The 17,944-nt window shown below is 38.5% G+C and overlaps 1 protein-coding gene across 1 annotated transcript in view; it reads right to left on the bottom strand.

The window, feature by feature from the left end:
- Positions 1–17,944, bottom strand: part of FBN1 (fibrillin 1) — a 144,529-nt gene that overhangs the window by 64,999 nt on the left and 61,586 nt on the right. The window contains exons 10-16 of the mRNA XM_077785902.2: positions 16,823–16,981; positions 14,748–14,906; positions 13,276–13,416; positions 12,386–12,505; positions 8,837–8,962; positions 6,593–6,715; positions 459–581 (exon numbers count right to left, since the gene is read on the bottom strand). Of these exons, the coding sequence (XP_077642028.1) occupies positions 459–581; positions 6,593–6,715; positions 8,837–8,962; positions 12,386–12,505; positions 13,276–13,416; positions 14,748–14,906; positions 16,823–16,981 (951 nt within the window). The remainder of the gene's footprint in view (positions 1–458; positions 582–6,592; positions 6,716–8,836; positions 8,963–12,385; positions 12,506–13,275; positions 13,417–14,747; positions 14,907–16,822; positions 16,982–17,944) is intronic.

Here is a 17,944-nt window from a genome sequence, read left to right on the forward strand (position 1 = left end):
ATAAATAGCTTTCACACATATTAGTATTTTATAATCAACCACTGAGCTTGTATAGAAATGGGCAAAAAATTGGGTACATCCCATGTTAAAAAGTCATGACAAGTAATTACATATTTAAGCTTAGTGACAAATGAAGAATTTTACATCGACAGAAACAGGCAAATCCTCACCTACTCAGAACTAGTCACTTCTACTAGCAGCACTAGTAACTTCTACTCTGTATAGTCTACCTGACCTTGTAATTTGACCCACACTTTTTTCTCTTTAAATAAAAAGGAAATGAAAACAGAGCAAAATGGGCTATTACAGTAAACATTACAGAGCTATTATTATCTACTATAACTACCACCTACTATTCCACAAAAAAATGGTAAATTCTACATTCAAACTTGATTTGTCCATCAGACTAGCACTAATATTTTAACTTTGGTTAACTGTGACGCCATTAAGTTTCTTACCAACACAGACACGTCCATCCAGTCCTACTGCAAGGCCAGGGAAGCATTCACATCTGAAAGAGCCATCAGTGTTCACACAGCGCCCATTCATGCATATTCCATCTGTCTCACACTCATTGATGTCTGTTGGAGAACAGAATGAGCTTTATTAGAAGTTAAACTACATAGTGTTCGACGCCTGGCTGAAACTTGCATTTGTGCAGCTTATTTTCAATATATCCTATAGAAAAAATAACAAGGGTAAATGGAAAGCAGTTCAAGTAAAGATTTTGTTAGGAATATTGATGAATTCATTCTTTGAAACAGAATAAGAAAATGCTAAATTCAGGGAAAATAATCAGAAGAAAATTATTTTGCTCTTCTTGGAGAATAAAAGGGACTGTATTTTCCTAACTTGTTCCCAAGAGGTATATGTTCCAATTTAAGGGTCATTCAGGAAAAATCATAATTGGAGGAAGGAGGAAACTGTGGCTGCTAAGACAAAGGACTTGTGTAGTACATAACAGGACATTCCCTTTCCATATTAACAGTTCATGCTGTAAGAAATCAATCCAAATAGCAAATGGAATCTTTCACCCCTCCACAAGGTGCCTTCACAGGTCCACCAATGAATTTCCTTTCCTCCTGCTGCACATCTGAATCTCCCCAGTCAGCCCCTGCCTGCAGTCCCAGTGTCTCTGGTGATCTGCATGACAATTGGGTTTTCCTATGGGATGCTCTTTACAGCCCGTTCTATAAACTTTCAATGAACAGAGCGCATTCCAACCTTGAAAGGAATTCATTAATGATTTGAGCCCTGAGCAATTGCCTGGCACAAGCCACCAACTTTGCCCAACAATGGCACATTGGACAATAAGGCCTATGGCAATGAAACACAAGAATGAAAATTTATAATATTAAACTATCACACAGAGATGTTAAACTAATACAAAAACTATATAGGCTGTGTATCCTGATAATAGTAAGATCAATCTCTAGAAGCAGAGAGCATACTATCATTTTAGAAATTATAAAAGAGAAGGAGTGTTATAAATATTGTTTGGAAGTATGTATAACCTTTATAAAATAATCACTTCATAACAATTCTCCATGCTATATACAAGAGACAGTGTGTGTGACAATTTCCTTTTTTTTGACCTTAAAAGGGCAAATTGAGAGTGAAACACCTCTGTGTTTTACTTAGTTTGTGTTGTTTGGCATAAAATATGGCTTGTATGATCCAAGATTCCTTCTTCAAACTGCATTTTAAAATAAAAGCTGTGTTTAAGTACATGTGCTCAAATGATTTTTACTTCATCCTACGATCTTTTGTTCTGTTTCAGAGAAATCTTAGATGTTTTTCCCCACTTTAAATTTAGTCCTTAATCAGTGCAAGTAAAAATGGAGTTGGGATTCAAAATGAACCCATCATATTTAATGGTGTAGATTGTTATTTTGGTGAACACTGAACTCCTATAACAGATTCTCCTACAAGCAAAAAAAAAAAGCTTTCCTTTTTAAAGGTTATTTCTAGAAACAGAAAGGCAAAATTACTTCTTTCCCATTTCCTGTAGTTCATTTTTTAAAAAAGGTTTTGTAACCTAGTAAAGGGAGAAATGTGTCATCTATTTTCTTTTGTACTGATTTATGAAAGTGTTGGAAATACCACTATAGAATTTTTAAAGGTAAAGTGGGTCACTTAAAATGGTTCAAGTCAGCTGAAAACCTGGTTCCTGTAAAGATGGGTAAAAAGCCTCTGCTTTTACCAGGCCTGAGATTCCACAGAGTAAATCAACTTCACCCACAGGAATAAAGTCCAGATTTCTAATCTTGAGAATGCTTCTCTGTCTTCTGTGGTAGAAGTCACCATTTGGACAACTTAAAATATATTCAATATGGTTCTGGAAAACCAACTAATGGATTAATTCTCCATGTTCAATGAGCTTTGCCTTTTTTACTTAGCTTGCTTAGTTGTGCTAGCTGGGTAGACAAAGTCCTCTAATTTTAAGCAGGAAAAATTTACTCAGACTATTAAACTACCATTTTCAATTGCCTTGCAATGACTTTTAATTTGGGGAATTCCTGTTGATCTAAAGATGAAAGAATGTATGGAACAGAAATAATGCTTCAAATTTCTGCATGCCTGAGATGTGTTTCTGAAAAATCAAGCAAATCATCATTGAAAGAAGTTAATAGTGAATAAATTTAGCATGTCTTGTATTTCAGAGAATATACAAGACTATGGTGTAACATTATTTTTTGGCACGTTCTTTCAGAAAGTCTAAGTGGAATTTTTTACCAGACAGCCAAGCATATACCCTGTACTTATACTTAAATTCCAGTTTTATGGAACTAAGTGTTAATTACATTAGCCCCATCTTTGGGTTAGAAGGCCTTCCTAACAGCTGAAAACTCAGCTTGGAGGATGTCAAATGAGACAGTTATAGAAGCAATGAGTTGCACTTTTCCATTCCTTTGTCGATTCCCTAGTTCTGCAAAAACACACATGCAAATCCTTATCAAAACTGCTGAGGCAGGAAACAAACTTGCTGCAGAAATGTCAGTTTGTGTAAACACTCCCTGCATATCCAAGCATGACCTTAGAGTTTTGTAGCAATGGGGAACACAGATATACAGACCTCCTTTTTGCTTGCTCCAAAGAACATTACTTATTGCAACAAACCAAGCTATTTTATGCTCTAAACTTCATCCAAACAGGCACGTGCTGGCTGCCTGCCACTGTGGTGTGGCTGTTCATGTGTCCTTTACACAACCAGCTCTCTGATCCTGTGGTGTCCACACATCTCACCAACCAACCACTGCCCCACGCACAAGGTGACCACACACCAGCCATGCAACCCATTCTCTGGTTATAAGACCTGTTCTTTACCTCGCTCTTAGCTGAACCTTCCCCAGAGTGCTTTCTGTTGCTCACCAGAACTGAACAGAATTTCTTATCTCCCACATCCTCCCCTTCTTTGTTCAATCAATAAAAACACAGCAAAAACAACTACGCCACTGACAAAGAGACCCACAGCATAGGAAAACAAAAAGACAGTGTCCAATATTCCCAGGAAGAGAGTTGCTTTATCTGCATTTGGAAATAAATGGCTACTGTTCCAAAGTTCACATGGCTTGGATTCGGGGGCTGTGCTGTTCAGGCAGGAGGGAGTTGGGCCTTGTCATTGCACACACAGTTGTGGATTTCCAAATAAAACTTTTGGAAATTGGTTTCACACACACAAATCTTCAGAGCAGTACCGCTCTGCCAGGGATCAAAATTGATTAATGGCATTCAAAAAACATAGTGTAAAATTGTATTATCTAAATGTTCTTGAGGAGCCATATTCCCCTTTTTTTATTTTTTGATAACATGCACTTCTCTGACTATGAACAGTAAAACAATGCATCTAATAAAACAATAAGCACACACCAAGCAAAAATAAGCAAGGTAATACATCATCCACTGCCTAAATACTTTACTATCATCCAGGGTCTGCATTCACTGGGGAGCCCCATTTCACAGTGAGCACCTGAAGGACCTTGCCCAGTAAAGGTTTCCAAGTTTACCTTGAAAAGGGGATCCAGCTTTTCTAAGACCATATCAACAAGTCAAAGTGACTTGATAAGATTTTTGGTGCAGAAACACCTGGGTCTGTTGGCATACTTCCTGACCAGCCAGGACCAGGGCTTGGCCAGAGCCTAGACCTTGACAGAAAAGGTTTCCCTAAAACATCCTTTAAGCAAACCTCTATCTATATCAGTTGGGAAAGTTTCTTAAAATTATACATTTCTTGCAGACAAGCAGCTAAATAATTAATGGTAACATGAACAACCTATGAACTACCAAAGGAATGCATATACATAACATTTAATAATTATCTTACAGCTAAATCCCTTTATAAAACTCTAGTTATGATATATGGAATCACTAATCTTATTAACTGTTTCTTGGTAAAACTCTCCAAAGCCAACACTGCTGCACAAAGTCCACCCTCCTGAGTGGAACCACCTGCCTGATCATTGCATATATCCATCTATGATCATCCTGCCAGCTATTTCCACCCATGATCCTCTTGCCATGCAACAATAACCTTCACTGCACAATCCATCAAGTAAAAGCATTACATGCACCAAAATAAGGCTATAGCACACAAGAGTTTGTTGGTGTTAAAGGCAAGCAAAAAGCACCTCTGCAACAACTTGTCCAAAGGCAAAAAGAAAAAAAATCTCTGTCACAAAATCTGCCAACACTGCATGAAAAACATCTGAATTCTGCCCAAGAGACAGCAGCTTGGCACACAGACAAACACAAATTACAACTCCCATCCATGATACCTGAAAGAGACATTATCAACTACAAGCGAAATTATTTTATCTGGACAGCAAAGGCACTGAACAAGCTCTCCGATCCCATGGTGTCCATACATCTCACCAACCAATCACTGCTTCATGCACCAGGTGACCACACACCAGTCATACAATTTATTCTCTGGTTATATGAGCTGGTTTTTACCTCACTATTAGCTGAACATTTCCCAGAGTGTTTTCTGTTGCTCACCAGAAGTGAACAGGATTTCTTATCTTGCACAGAGTTTTAGCTTGTGTAAGATTTTAATGTATGCACTTGACAAACAAATTTGGGATATGCAGTGTTCAAAGACTTGCAGTTGTGTAGGACAAAAGTTATTTACCATTTGCCATGTACAGAAAGGACTCAATAAGGACAAAGATTAAAATATACAGAAGACGTTATTAAAAATAAAACTTTTAAAAATTTAGTAACATGACTGGAGAGAACTGTGCTCCTCTAACTGCTGAAGACCTGGGAATTATTTCATGATACTTTGGGCAAATGGAAGAAAGGAGACAAATATGAAGGAGATAAAAAGTGTAATTTGGCTGTCCAGGTTTCAAAATCTGGTTCGATTTTGACCCAGTAACTTTAACATGTAATGAATGTTTACATGCTCATTCATAAAGAAAAAGGCTTAATGTAAGTGTGAAAAGCAGTGGGAGAGATTTGTTCGAACTTACAGTAGGAATCAGTTCTCTGCAATTTTGGAAAATTATTCAAATGTTCCTCCTTTGATGCAGAGAAGTAACATTCCTATAGGGCCAGAAATGCCTTTTTGACAGTATCCAAATTCCTAGTCAGGAGGAGGCTGAACATCATAACAGAGACTAAACATCCTTCTGTTTTAAGTTGTCAGATAGAGTTACCATCCTCTTGGGTGGCATTTTAGGGCACAAACTGATGTAATTTTATATATATATATATATTTTTTTTTTTTTAATACCAGAAGATTCTCAAGGCAAAAATCAAGAGAAGCATTTGGGCTTGGCTGAGCTTCCATCCATGAGTCAAATCCATGTTAATGACACAGAGAGCAGCCAGTGATCTCTGGGAACACAACTGGCTGATGTGCCATGACCTGATGGGCATTGAAGTCTCACTGACATCCCACACACAGACCAGCTGGAAAACAAGCTTTGGCAAAGCACACAATCCCACATCGAAATCAGGTAAGAATTGAAATAAATGCCATTGCTCTAAGTGTGTGAAGGCTGCAGCCAACACAGCCAGCGGCTGTTAGGCTAAGGAGACACTTGCGTGGTAATGCACAATAGTTCATTTGCACCCATGCAGGAAATGGAAAAGACAATCTTGCTGTGGTGCTCATGTCTGCATCCTGGTCACACGGAGTGCAGGGCACTCCTCAGAGATGCTGTATTGTCTAGGAACACCCAGACAGGAATGGGGGAAAAGCGCAAAAAAGGCAATAAGCCAGGATGTTTGGGTGGCCAAAGACAGAATACTTCCAAAAGCCAAACTCAAAATGTGAGCTATACTGGAACCAATATGTAGAAGACACCATAGGCAAAAAACCCAGAGTTTAACTAGGTCATATTATGCAGTCCTTGTTCACAGAATATTTCCCACTGGCTGGTTGGAATGGTTGCTCAACAATGTGGAGAAGTCTGAGTACTGTCTTGCACAATGACAAATAATTTTGGCTGATTAAAAAAGCATATCTGCTGAGAACTCTGCCCCATACCTCTTGTTCCCAAGAATCACAAATCAGGTTATTCTTGAAGCTACCCAGGGAGACAAGACTCATACGTTTTGGGAAGCCATAATTTATTGTGCTTACCTGTGCAATATCGTCCATCAGACGCTAACTGGAACCCTGGTTTACAAATGCATTTAAAACTGCCATCTTCATTGATGCACATCCCATTGAGACAAATGTTCCTGATGCTGCATTCATCCATATCTGAAAATGTACATGATATAATAATGCTCAAAATGTTTAAGCGTAAGAACTGTTACTAGTTATATCCAAAAGATAAACCTTAATTTTCTTCTTAGTTTTCAGAGCTATAATTAAAATCAGAAACATATGATGGGACATACTGCACTGTCCTAGAGGATGTGTCAAAGCAATGACTCCATTTTTCATCATGAATTAACATGAAAAGGAATTAATCCAAAAAAAGCAAAGAGAATAAAAAATGGATGAGAAACTGGACAGCTTAAGAACTTCCAGTTGGTAAAAGCCATCAAAAAGTGAGAATGGATGTAATTAAAGAGGGTTTGACATCTTAATCTAAATAGAAGTTAGGTTAGAAGCAACCTCCTGTTTGGAATGTAAATAAAATTTTATGTTACTAAGAAGACCTGAAGGGAGAGGAGTGAACATTTGGGTTCAGAGTGAAAACTTTTATAACCTCCACTGGACAAGTCTAAAATTTATGGTATGGGAGAATTCCCAGCACTGAGCTCAAGCATATATTCTGTGGGCACTGACATCCTCAACTTCCATTTAAAATAAAACCTGCTCCTTTCCTGCATTCAGCATGACAGGCCATACAGCAGGGTACTTCCTAATTACAGCTTCATGAAAGCATTATTCATCCTCTGAGCTAATGGGATATCACAGAGGATTCAAATAGTAAAAGGTGGAGGTCTCAGACAGTGTTATTTTGAACTCTGCACAGTTACTCACAAAACGGGAAAGGAAAAAAAAAAAAAGGCAAGTACAGAGAATTCTGTTCTTGATTTGAGTAAGCTTTTATATCCTCTCAGTCTTTACTTTGTCCTGGCACAGATGAAATCAGTTTCGGATGTTACATCAAAAAAAAAAAAAAAATCAGTAGTATTTACCAGTTTCATCTAAAGAATTACACACAGTTACATTAAGGTATGGCACAATGCCATGGTCTTTACTGATTAGTGTGTGTACATACAATTCAATGCATTACAATGCCAGAGATGAAACTGTTTCATAAGTGGATGCAACAGACATTCTGGCAGCACATGCAATGGAATTAAAAATGTTTTACCAGACTGCCGATGTCCTGGTTTTTATTACTATTAGCACATGGTATTTGGTGGGAAAGGAAGAAATCAGAATAGAGTTTTTTCCTGAATAGTCTAATTTCCAAATATATTTAGTCAATGTACTTCCATAATAAGATATTTTAAAAGCAGCTTATGGTGCTAAACTATATCGAAAAAAGAGTCAGGAAAAATAGAGTCTTAAAATGTCTGTCTCTACCAAGGATTAACAGAATCACTACTAGCACATAAAATCACTGGATCATAATGACATTACAATATATTCAGAATCATGCTATTTTCCTTAATATTGCAGCTGTCTTGGACAGAAATTACACTTCTAGACATCGTGTGTTTTCTTTTTACTCAGAGGCTAAGTCAGACAAAAATAATTTATGATTAAAAAAAAAAAATCATGTATCTATCCCAACCAGGAATTTTGGCATTAAGTCTTTGAGCTGAATCACTGAGATAATATTCTGCCAAAAATGTTTCTAAGAACAGTGCTTGAAATTCTTTTAACGTATGAATAGATCATTGGGAACCCTCCCAAGGACCTTGGGAAGCATGATAAAGAACATTCTTCTTTTTTCCCCTTTACTAAAGGTCTGGGAGGTAGGAACACATCAATTATGTTTACAAATTTTTGTTAAAACAATTTTTATAGGTCAGACCAGCCTGCATCTACATAAACCCCATTGCTAGTCACCCAGTAAGATCCCATAAAGCATGCTGTTAAGCACACAGTAAAATCAGGCAGCATGTGACTTGTGCTATGTTTTAAAATGTACCACTCCCATCAAAGAAACTGAATTTTGTGATAGTGGTATGTGCGATTTCTCCTGCTGGACAGACATTCCATTGAGGATTGCCAAGCCAAGGCTCCAGAACTGGTTGCAAAAGACATTTTATTTGCCCTCCCAGATACAGCAAAACGTATTTGAATATCTGACTCCTTGTTCCTTCCCCCCACCAGGGGTCCTCTTCTTTTTCATTTATGTGAATAACCTCTTGCAACTGTAATTACTGATATGGAATAACTTCAGAAAAGCCTTACCTTCACAGTTTTTCCCATCAGCTGCCACTTGAAAGCCAGCATTACACACACAGTGAAAACTGCCATCTGTATTTATGCATCGTCCGTTATTACAGATACGACCATTCTGTAAGCATTCGTCAATGTCTGAAAGCCAATCAGAAAGAAAAATAATATTTTGGGAGACTCCTTTTTAATACTCAAGAGGAATTTTTCCCATCTGTCCTTCCCCCAGGTTTTTAAACCTCCATGGAAATTGTATTACCTGAAAAATGATTGATATTTTGATTTCCATAACTGAACATTATGAGGGTGGAAAATGTTTGACAGCTTGAAATTTCAAGTTGCTGTGAAAGAATGTCAGTGAACATTACCCTGCAGCTTCCTCAAACAAGATTCACAATTTGTAGTGGTTTTTTTTTTTTTTTTTTGCTCATCATAAAAATATTTTTACTGAACTTTAATTTAACAGTACCTAACTACTTAAGGAAAGATGTGGCAAAGTGTGTCTTTTACTGCTGCTTTGTAAGGTAACAGGAAAGTTCAAGACTTTCCCACCTCAGAAGAATTTCTCCTGCTTACTTTGTATTTGAAACATCAGATCCTCATTCCCCTCTCTCTGCAGGAGGTGCTTGGCAAGTGCTTTGGAGGACCTGAAGAGTGATATCACACGAGGCTGGCAGCTCTCCCTCTCCTCCAACAGAGGGGAGACGAGATGCTGAGACAGACTGTCTAGACATTTTTCAGATTGCTCAGTATTCTCCATCAAGGCCTGGACCATCTCCCAGAGATTCCTGCACACAGGGGACTCTGCTCACAGAGAGCACAACCAGCCCATGCAGATCTGTCTATTAGGCACCCACGCTTCCCAAACACCCTGGGGGAGCCCTTCCCTGAGCCCTCTCTGTGGAAAAGCATTGCTGCGCTTCAGGAAGAAGTGGAGCGCAGCGTGTCCTCCCAAATGCCCCTGCTCTCCGGACACTTAGGCCAGGGGAGTGGATACCTCTTGACATTGTGAACCTATACTTGCCTTCTTAGCAGCATGGTAGCTCTGTGAAGAGTCTAAGACATCCCTGAAAATCACTGTTTTGCAAGCAAGCAACCATGCCAGCAGAGGCACAAGCTGCTCACTGACCACTCATTGCAGCAGCAGCTGCAAAATTTGTACACCAAAAGTGTGCAAGTTTGATAAACCTCATTTGATAAACAAGCATCTTCAAGCAGCAATGCATAAATGTGAGTTTCCTCTCTGCTCAGTCCCTTTTCACCCCATTTTTCTCATCCTTGATTGCATCCATGTCTGGTTTCATCTACTCCACCAGCTTTCTTCCTTAGGACAGACAGAAATGCTACAGCATCTTAAGGCCTTTTAATTTTTAGAGCTTATTAGTTTTTGTATTTTTATGCATCTGATGCCATTTAAATGTGTTGAAAATTAATACTGAACCTCATTGTTCTTTACATACACACATCTGATCAGAATCCCACTACTAGTCCAACATATTTCTAATTTTCAAATGAAATAACATCACCACTTTTTTTCCCAGAGAAACTTGCAAAACATCAAAGTCCCCTCTCTCAATAAAATATCCAAAATTGCTGTCATCTCCTTGTAAGACCTAACCTCCTCTCATCAGAAATGTTGAACAGAATATAGTAAGCACTTAGCTGTTAAAGCCCAGATTCATAGCTAATCACCATAAAATTTCACCTTTTTCTGAGGTCCATTTCATATCCTCTCTTCTGCAACTGAGAAGCATTTTTTGTTCAAATCATTAATCATAATGTGACTTTATTCACCTATGCCTCAAATTAAGATATTAATTCAGCCAAGCTCATACTATACTTATAAGGGATCCTAAGAATGAATGAATCAGTAGCTTGCAATACAGACTGCAATGTTTAGTCACCAATGAGAATCATCATGTACAAAAAACCCTCCCATGGAACCATGGAGCAAGGAATAGATAAACATCTGGTCACTATGGAGACCTCATTTTTCAAGAGCTTAAGAGACTTCATAAGGAACACATTTCCAAAAGCACACCAGCAGAGACACATTTGTGCATGCAAAAAAAAAAAAAATCTCAACATCCAATTCTACAGTAAATGCTGATTTGGCAGGCACCAGTGCTATATGTACATTTTGCCAAATGCACCTCATAAGCCTTTTTCTTTTCCCTATACTGGCCCTAAAAATTCCTTTAGAAAACCAAGATTCTGCACATCGAAGCATTTTCTGCTCTGGCTGTCAAGCAGGCACAGCTCCCATAGACTGCAAAGGAACTGCTAAGTGACCACACTTAAATGCCATTAAGCTACTGGGCTTCTGACAACCATGTGTTTGTGTAATGAATCAGTCAAATTAAAAGTGTGTGACAAAAATGACTCATGAGTAAATTCATCACAGCTGAGACTCCCCTTCAGCACTCCCTCACCACCAGTCAGCTGAACCATGAAGATGCTTCCGCAACACGGCTGCTTGGCAGCAATTAGGTCAAATACTCCCCAGCAACAGGCAGCAGCAGTGCTGGCTCTGCATGTCTTCCTGGACCAGAGAGCAAGCTTCTGTACCACAAACACATCTCTGATTCACAAAAGGAAGGAAACACACACTAATACAGGTAACTTTCTTCTGGCTTTTTAGAAAGTTTCTCCTTCAGATTGAGTGCATACTCTGCACCCTGCACCCAGTGCAGGAAGCAAAATATGAAGACAAGCTGTGACTCTGAGCATTCAAACATCCTGTTTCATTTAGATGCTTCATTTCTTATGGAATATCAAAGCAGTAATTTATTCTTCTGCCAAAAATCTCTCAACATGCCTTAATTATAAAGGACTGCATCCATCTACCTTTACAGTTGAACCCCTACCCCAGTTTGGGAGTTACAAAACTGACAACAGATGGCTGGTTTACCACTGCGGAGCTATGTGTTCACTCCCATAGAAAACAGCATGAAGACCATCAGGACTAGAGTCGAATCAGATCTTCAGAATAACTATAATGAGGATTCTGAGGCTTCCCCATCTAGACTTTCCCTACTTTTTTTTTTTTTCCACTACTTTTCATATCTAAGTTTTCATTGCTGTACTTCATGTTTAGCTGTTTCCCTGGCAGTGAGCAGAGACAATACACTAACAGTGTAACCTTATATTTACCCACTGGAAGTTTTATCTTTCCTTCCAACTTCCTTAGTCTTTTATAAATAAAGTGTTTCTCCAGTGAAGAGATGCTTAATTGTCCTTGAGATCTTCAAGCAGCAAAAGAAAATAGTCTTAATATTAAAAAAAAAAACAACCAAAAAACAAAACAAAACAAAAAAAAACCCAAGAAAATATGTATCTTCTATTTCAAAGCCAAAAATAGTGCCAAGATTCTTTTAGCACAAGTCAAACTGCCTATTCTCATAACCTAGTCAGTGAACAGTCAGCTCCAGAAGGTCAGTCATTTCTACTGCGATGTCTGAATTTTTTTTTAAACACCCATATTTGACCCATCTGTTAAATTTTTCTTGAAAACTATTTTCCCTCCTGATATGTAGACAATAGATGTGGCTGTATGCCCATTACCTCGGCACTCTGTTCTGGTGGCCGTGCTCTGATACCCAACACGACACTGGCAGATGTAGGATCCTTGTGTGTTTACACAGTCTCCACCAATGCATGGATTCCTTTCACATTCATCAATATCTGTGGAATGTAGACAATACAATTTTATTACCACACTGGCTGACAGTTATTTTTGCCTGCAGGGGTATTTTGTCATTTTGTACTTGGAGAAATAGTGCCCTTCAATCCCTAAGAAAAGGGAATATCACTGAGATCCCAAAAAAAGAGCCCATATGTTTTAAGATAAACAGTATCTGGGAAAAATGAATTTTCAGTAAAATACTGCATGTATGCGAGGTAGAGGCCCTAATCCTATATCTCCACATTCCCAGCTCCACTGAAGATTTTGACAGAAACAAAATCTTGCCTATAACAGTTAATCTTTGCTTCTGTCATTGAACTTTTGCTGAGTTCCAAGATTAAAGGTCTCAAGAGGCCAACAAGATACTACTCACAAGCTTAAATAAAAAAGACTTGTAAATTTTACTAAGCCTAAGTTTATGATTTTTTTAACAATAGGTCACTGCATACTCAAAAAGCTGGTAGCATTTTAAAGAGATCATTTTCAATAACTAATAAACACATTATGGTCGTGGGTTAGTAAAATAAGAAATCCTTGCTTCTGTTTAATTTTGTTACAGGATTTGTTAAATCCTGTTTTAAAGGCAAAATTGTTGTAAAAGTAAGTTTGTCATTGAAATCAATCAGTTTGTCAAAGTCTCTTTACTAGATTTTGTTTTGGAGGTGGGGCTCTTTTATTTAAGAACTCAGTTATTATATTGTGTGGAAAAGAATTATTTTTTCTCTAAAATGAAATTCCCCTCTGTGATTTACAGCAGAAAACCACATACCAAGGCATTCCTCTCTACCATGCAGCTGGAATCCTTTGTTGCACTCGCAGCGGTAGCTCCCAGGAGTGGGAATACAACGTCCATTTCGGCAGAGATGTCGGAATGCTTGGCAATAGTCAGTTAAGTTCACCGGCAAGATCGCTGAAATAACAACATTTGGAAAAATATTTTAATAGTTCATCATAATAGCTTCTGATAATGTACAACTTGAGCAGGATTTTCCATTAAAAATCAGCATTGTAATGTGAATTACATAGTGGAATGGGAGAGAGAAAATGGCACTTTCACTCTTAGAGATTGGTTTGAAAACAGCTAACAACCACAGAAATTTTCATTGAGGCAAATCTGGTTGTGTTTTCATCTTTTGTCCTGTCACAGAGGAACATGTCTGCTCATACCTAGAGGTAAACTGGGTGTGTGGCACTGCAGGGACTCTACTAAAAACCTGGAGTAGCAAAGAGCAGGCAGAGTGATTCATTATTTTTGCCTTCCCAGATAGCTGTGAGGACGGCAGGGATAACCCTGGGAATATGCCTATACTGTCTTTGGCAGGCAGGGGTGAGCTGGCTCTGTCCCTGCTACCAGCTGACCAGAAACTGTGCAGCTACGTCAGTGCAGTGTCAGGCTGAGCTAAAATACTTTGCCTCTTAGGCTTATTAGCTCAGCTTGGTGCTGAACCAAGACTAAATAGTTTCAGCTGGTGCCAGTACAAGCAGAGACTGCTTGCATCTGCACAGAGCATGGGCAAAGTAAGCTTATGTTTACTTGCAAGAGTATGTGGCTATGCCAGATGATTTCAAGTGGCACAAGCCTACTCCAGACCACATGGGCATGTAGTAAATTCTCTGAGCAAAGACAGAAGAAGGACTATATGATATTGGTATGTTACTCTATACTGGTAGTCTGCTCTAGCTTCCTTCTTACCTTAGGGAAAACTAACCCATCCATGTGTATCACTAAAATACTTCTTTCTGTGCACTGGGTCAGTCTCAGTGTCCAGTAGAGTACAGCAGAGTTTTGATCAGTACATTTCCTACCTGGCCAAGTGCAAGTGAGGAAAACAACCTGAAAGAAGTTGCTTTCTCCCAGACAAGCTCTTAAATGTAAATATCTTTCACAACCTAGTCAAAGAGTTATTCATACTCTGCAGTGCTGACATGCAGCAAAGTTCTCAACAGTCTTAAAATAACAGTAATGTAATTACTAGAATACATGAGCCACAGTACAGACAATGAGAATGTAATTTTTGAAACCTATCTTATCAGGGAAAACACTACTAATGAGATAGGTATCTTGCCACAAGGCACATAGTAGACAGGCTCTGAATAAAAGGATATCCAGAGCCTCATGTCCACATATAGTAAGTAAAAGACACCAACAGCTGGAGGGAGCACACTACTTCTGAGAAATGCATGTTTTTAAAGAAGCTAAATGGCCATGGTGCAAGGAAAGGTTATTTCTTTCTCTCTTACGATGAACTGGTGGAGCCCGAGATGGATAGATGATTTCTGGGTGTGGAGGAGGGTAAACATCAGGAATGTGTGGTGGAGGGATGATGTCAGGACGGACTGGTGGAAGGTCAGGTCTTGCTGGCAGCATAGCAGCTACTGTGCACAATTTACGATACTCGTCTGAAACAAGAAAACATCAACGCTGTTTTAGACTCTTGCAGCCTGTTCCATTTAACCCAACTCTCTCCCTTTTTGCAGTGTTTCAGATTAGCAAGAACAAAACTTAAATAATCTTGAAAATGTGAACCTAAATGTCTTCTTCATAGCACCAAGCTTTGCTCTCTGAATTGAGTCATTAATCCACAGAATCTCAACATTACTTGTCAGAAGACTGCCAGTAAAAAGGTAACGGAACTGACATTCTGGATGTGAAACTGAACGGTGAGGCAGGGACCTGCTCCTAATCTACTTAGTCTTCTTTCAAGCAAAAATCTTTGGTGAACTCAGTGTGAAGTTTACCTAAAGAAGGACTTCTGGATTTGATCCCAAGTTAATTTAATAGAAAGCTTGCCACAGTGTTAGAAAAATTCTGAACAAGGAAAAAGCCTAGTTTCAACTGGGTTTCTTAAAAGGTAATTTCCTAAAACAAAGAAATATAAATATAAGCAATGAGGCAAAACCAATTGGAGAATGAATACACTATTTCCCTGTGAAAATTAAGTTTGCCAATAAAAGCAGAAACCAAATAAGGTGCAATTTAAGTAGTGTAGCCAAACAGAAACCAAGTCAGAGCCACAGAAATTCATCCTTTTCCAGGTGATGGGAAAATTATCTATTTTGCTGTAAGCACAGTCTATGGCGAGTGTGTTGCATTCTCCTATTCTTTAGCTCTATTAGTGGCATCTGCCCTACTGCCCCACTTTTCCTCTTGCCCACGACTCTTTTGTCTTTGGGAAGTCTGGGTTTGGAACTTGCAATCCAAAAAGTGCACACAGAGTATCACAATTAAAGACCACATTCCAGCTGACCTAATTCATGTTCACAATTTCTGTGCACACAAGCAATCATTTTGCAGCTAATATCTTTGAACTTCAAAATTTAAAGTCTGTGGAACAAGAGGAAAGAGGAATTACATAATGGGGGAAAAAAATCTAGAGATTAATGAATTCCTGAAACAATATGAAAAATGAGAACAGAAAAAGAAAGTAAATGTTGGGAGAACTAAGCTGGATATTTCAGCCTTCAACACTTTCATCATATTTGCTTCCACCTGTAAAACACATTAGAACCTCTTCCTGAATCACAGAGGATTTGTTAAACAAACATCATAGCCTAAAGTTCTGCTTTTCCTGATTATGATGTTTCCATTTATTTAATGCTGTTGGGTGATCAGTTTGTTTCATGTGTCACTGTATTTCACTCTTAGTCTTTAAATAATGTCAACAGTAAATCCTGTTATTCCACATAAACAATTCATACAATATTATAAAAAATTACAGTGCAAGCCTTTTTTATTACAACTTTAATTTCCATGTGTAATTTCTAGCAATTCTGTAGCTACTATTTTGTAGTAGCAACTAGGTCTGCTGTCCACATTTAATATGCAACTACTTGGTTAGATTATGTAGCTAGTGCTTCCCTTTATACTACAGTAAATTTCCATTTCAGAGTTAAAGATGTTTTGGGCCACTGCTCTAAATTCCTTTTCTTGCTTTCTCAGGATACACTAATATCTGATAATAAGGATAATAAGGAATATCTGAACTTGATCAAATAATGACAGCAATACCTTAAATGTATGTAAAGCTTTTCAAAAAATTTCAAAGCACTTTTAAAAAGAGTAATTTACAATCTCAATTTATATCTCAGGTCAGAAGCAAAACCAAAAAAAGAAGTGGCGTGTAACCATGATCTGGAAGACCTTGCATGGATTTGAGTCAGGAAATCCTGGACTAAACAATCTGCCAAAGTTCCCTTCAGCCTCAACCATTCTGCGTAGTTCTTAAATGAAAACACTACAGATAAAACCCAAACAACAAAAACCCGTGCTAATTCAGTGTTCAGCCACACTGCCGAGAGCTCAGGTGGGTTCGTACCGGTGGATCGGATGGGGCACATTTCTGGAGCGGTGGCGGGAGCAGAGGCCCAGCAGCGGCCGCTGTCACAGCAGCACTGCATCTTGGACAGGGGCTGCGGCAGCTGATTGCCGCAGCGCCCGTTGCTCAGCGTGGAGAAGCAGAATCCGGGGCGCACGTCTGCCAAGAGAAGGAAACGGATGGGTGAGCATCAGTTCAAGGGGGAACGTGGCTGTCACAAAAGGGAAAGGTCCCGTTTTTCTGGAGTGGTTTGCATTATCAATGGCATAGCCCTTGCAACATTACAAGAATTAGAAAAACAAAAAATCTAGACAATATTTGGGCTGCTCTGGACTCAAGTGTAACCTGTGAAATATGGAGCGGGCATTAACGGATGCAAAAATACAGTAAAAACATATATTCAGTATATAACAAAATATGCTTCCATGGCCCCCCAAAAAATTGCAGCGTCATTTTTATTAAAGATAGAACCAGATCAATTAAGTCTTGATTTGAAAGCACTGATGCACAGCAATAAATTCACAGCACTACAATTCACAAAGCATTAATTTTTCATTAGTCATGGCTTCCCCAGCTGAAGTATGTAGTGATTTGACAAGATATAGGCTTGCAGGCAAGAAAGTGCAACACAGTTTTAACTGATGCAATCACACTGTTTATGGAGATCTGTTGGCTTCCTGTCTGAAAAGGATCAGCATGTATTGTACAAAGAATGTCCTGTACCCTGATTTTATATACTCAGCTCTGTGCAATGTTGTTAGAGATAGCTCAGCTTAGAGATGGACAAGAAAGTGTGGATGGGACTAAAAAAAATCATAAAAAATAATATTGTGATACCATCTAAAGCTCTGAGGAATTGTTTCACAATATGTCACATCATGCCAAACTCAATATAAGCTGTAACGTGATTTGACGCTGCATGATAAACCAGACCAAGTTTGTTTCTAAAATATACAAATAGTTGCTGTCAATATGTAGATGAAAAAGTTGCAGATCTAGTCTTAAAACAGCAGACATCATTCCCTAAAGAAGCAGTACCTCAGTTATCCAGGGCATGGTGGATTCATCTATCTAGTACCATTGCTTTCCAGAATTCACTTGCTACACAAGTGGATATAAAAA

The sequence above is a fragment of the Lonchura striata genome, chromosome 10, assembly GCF_050655825.1.
Source record: "Lonchura striata isolate lonStrDom1 chromosome 10, ASM5065582v1, whole genome shotgun sequence".
NCBI classification, from domain to species: Eukaryota; Metazoa; Chordata; class Aves; order Passeriformes; family Estrildidae; genus Lonchura; species Lonchura striata.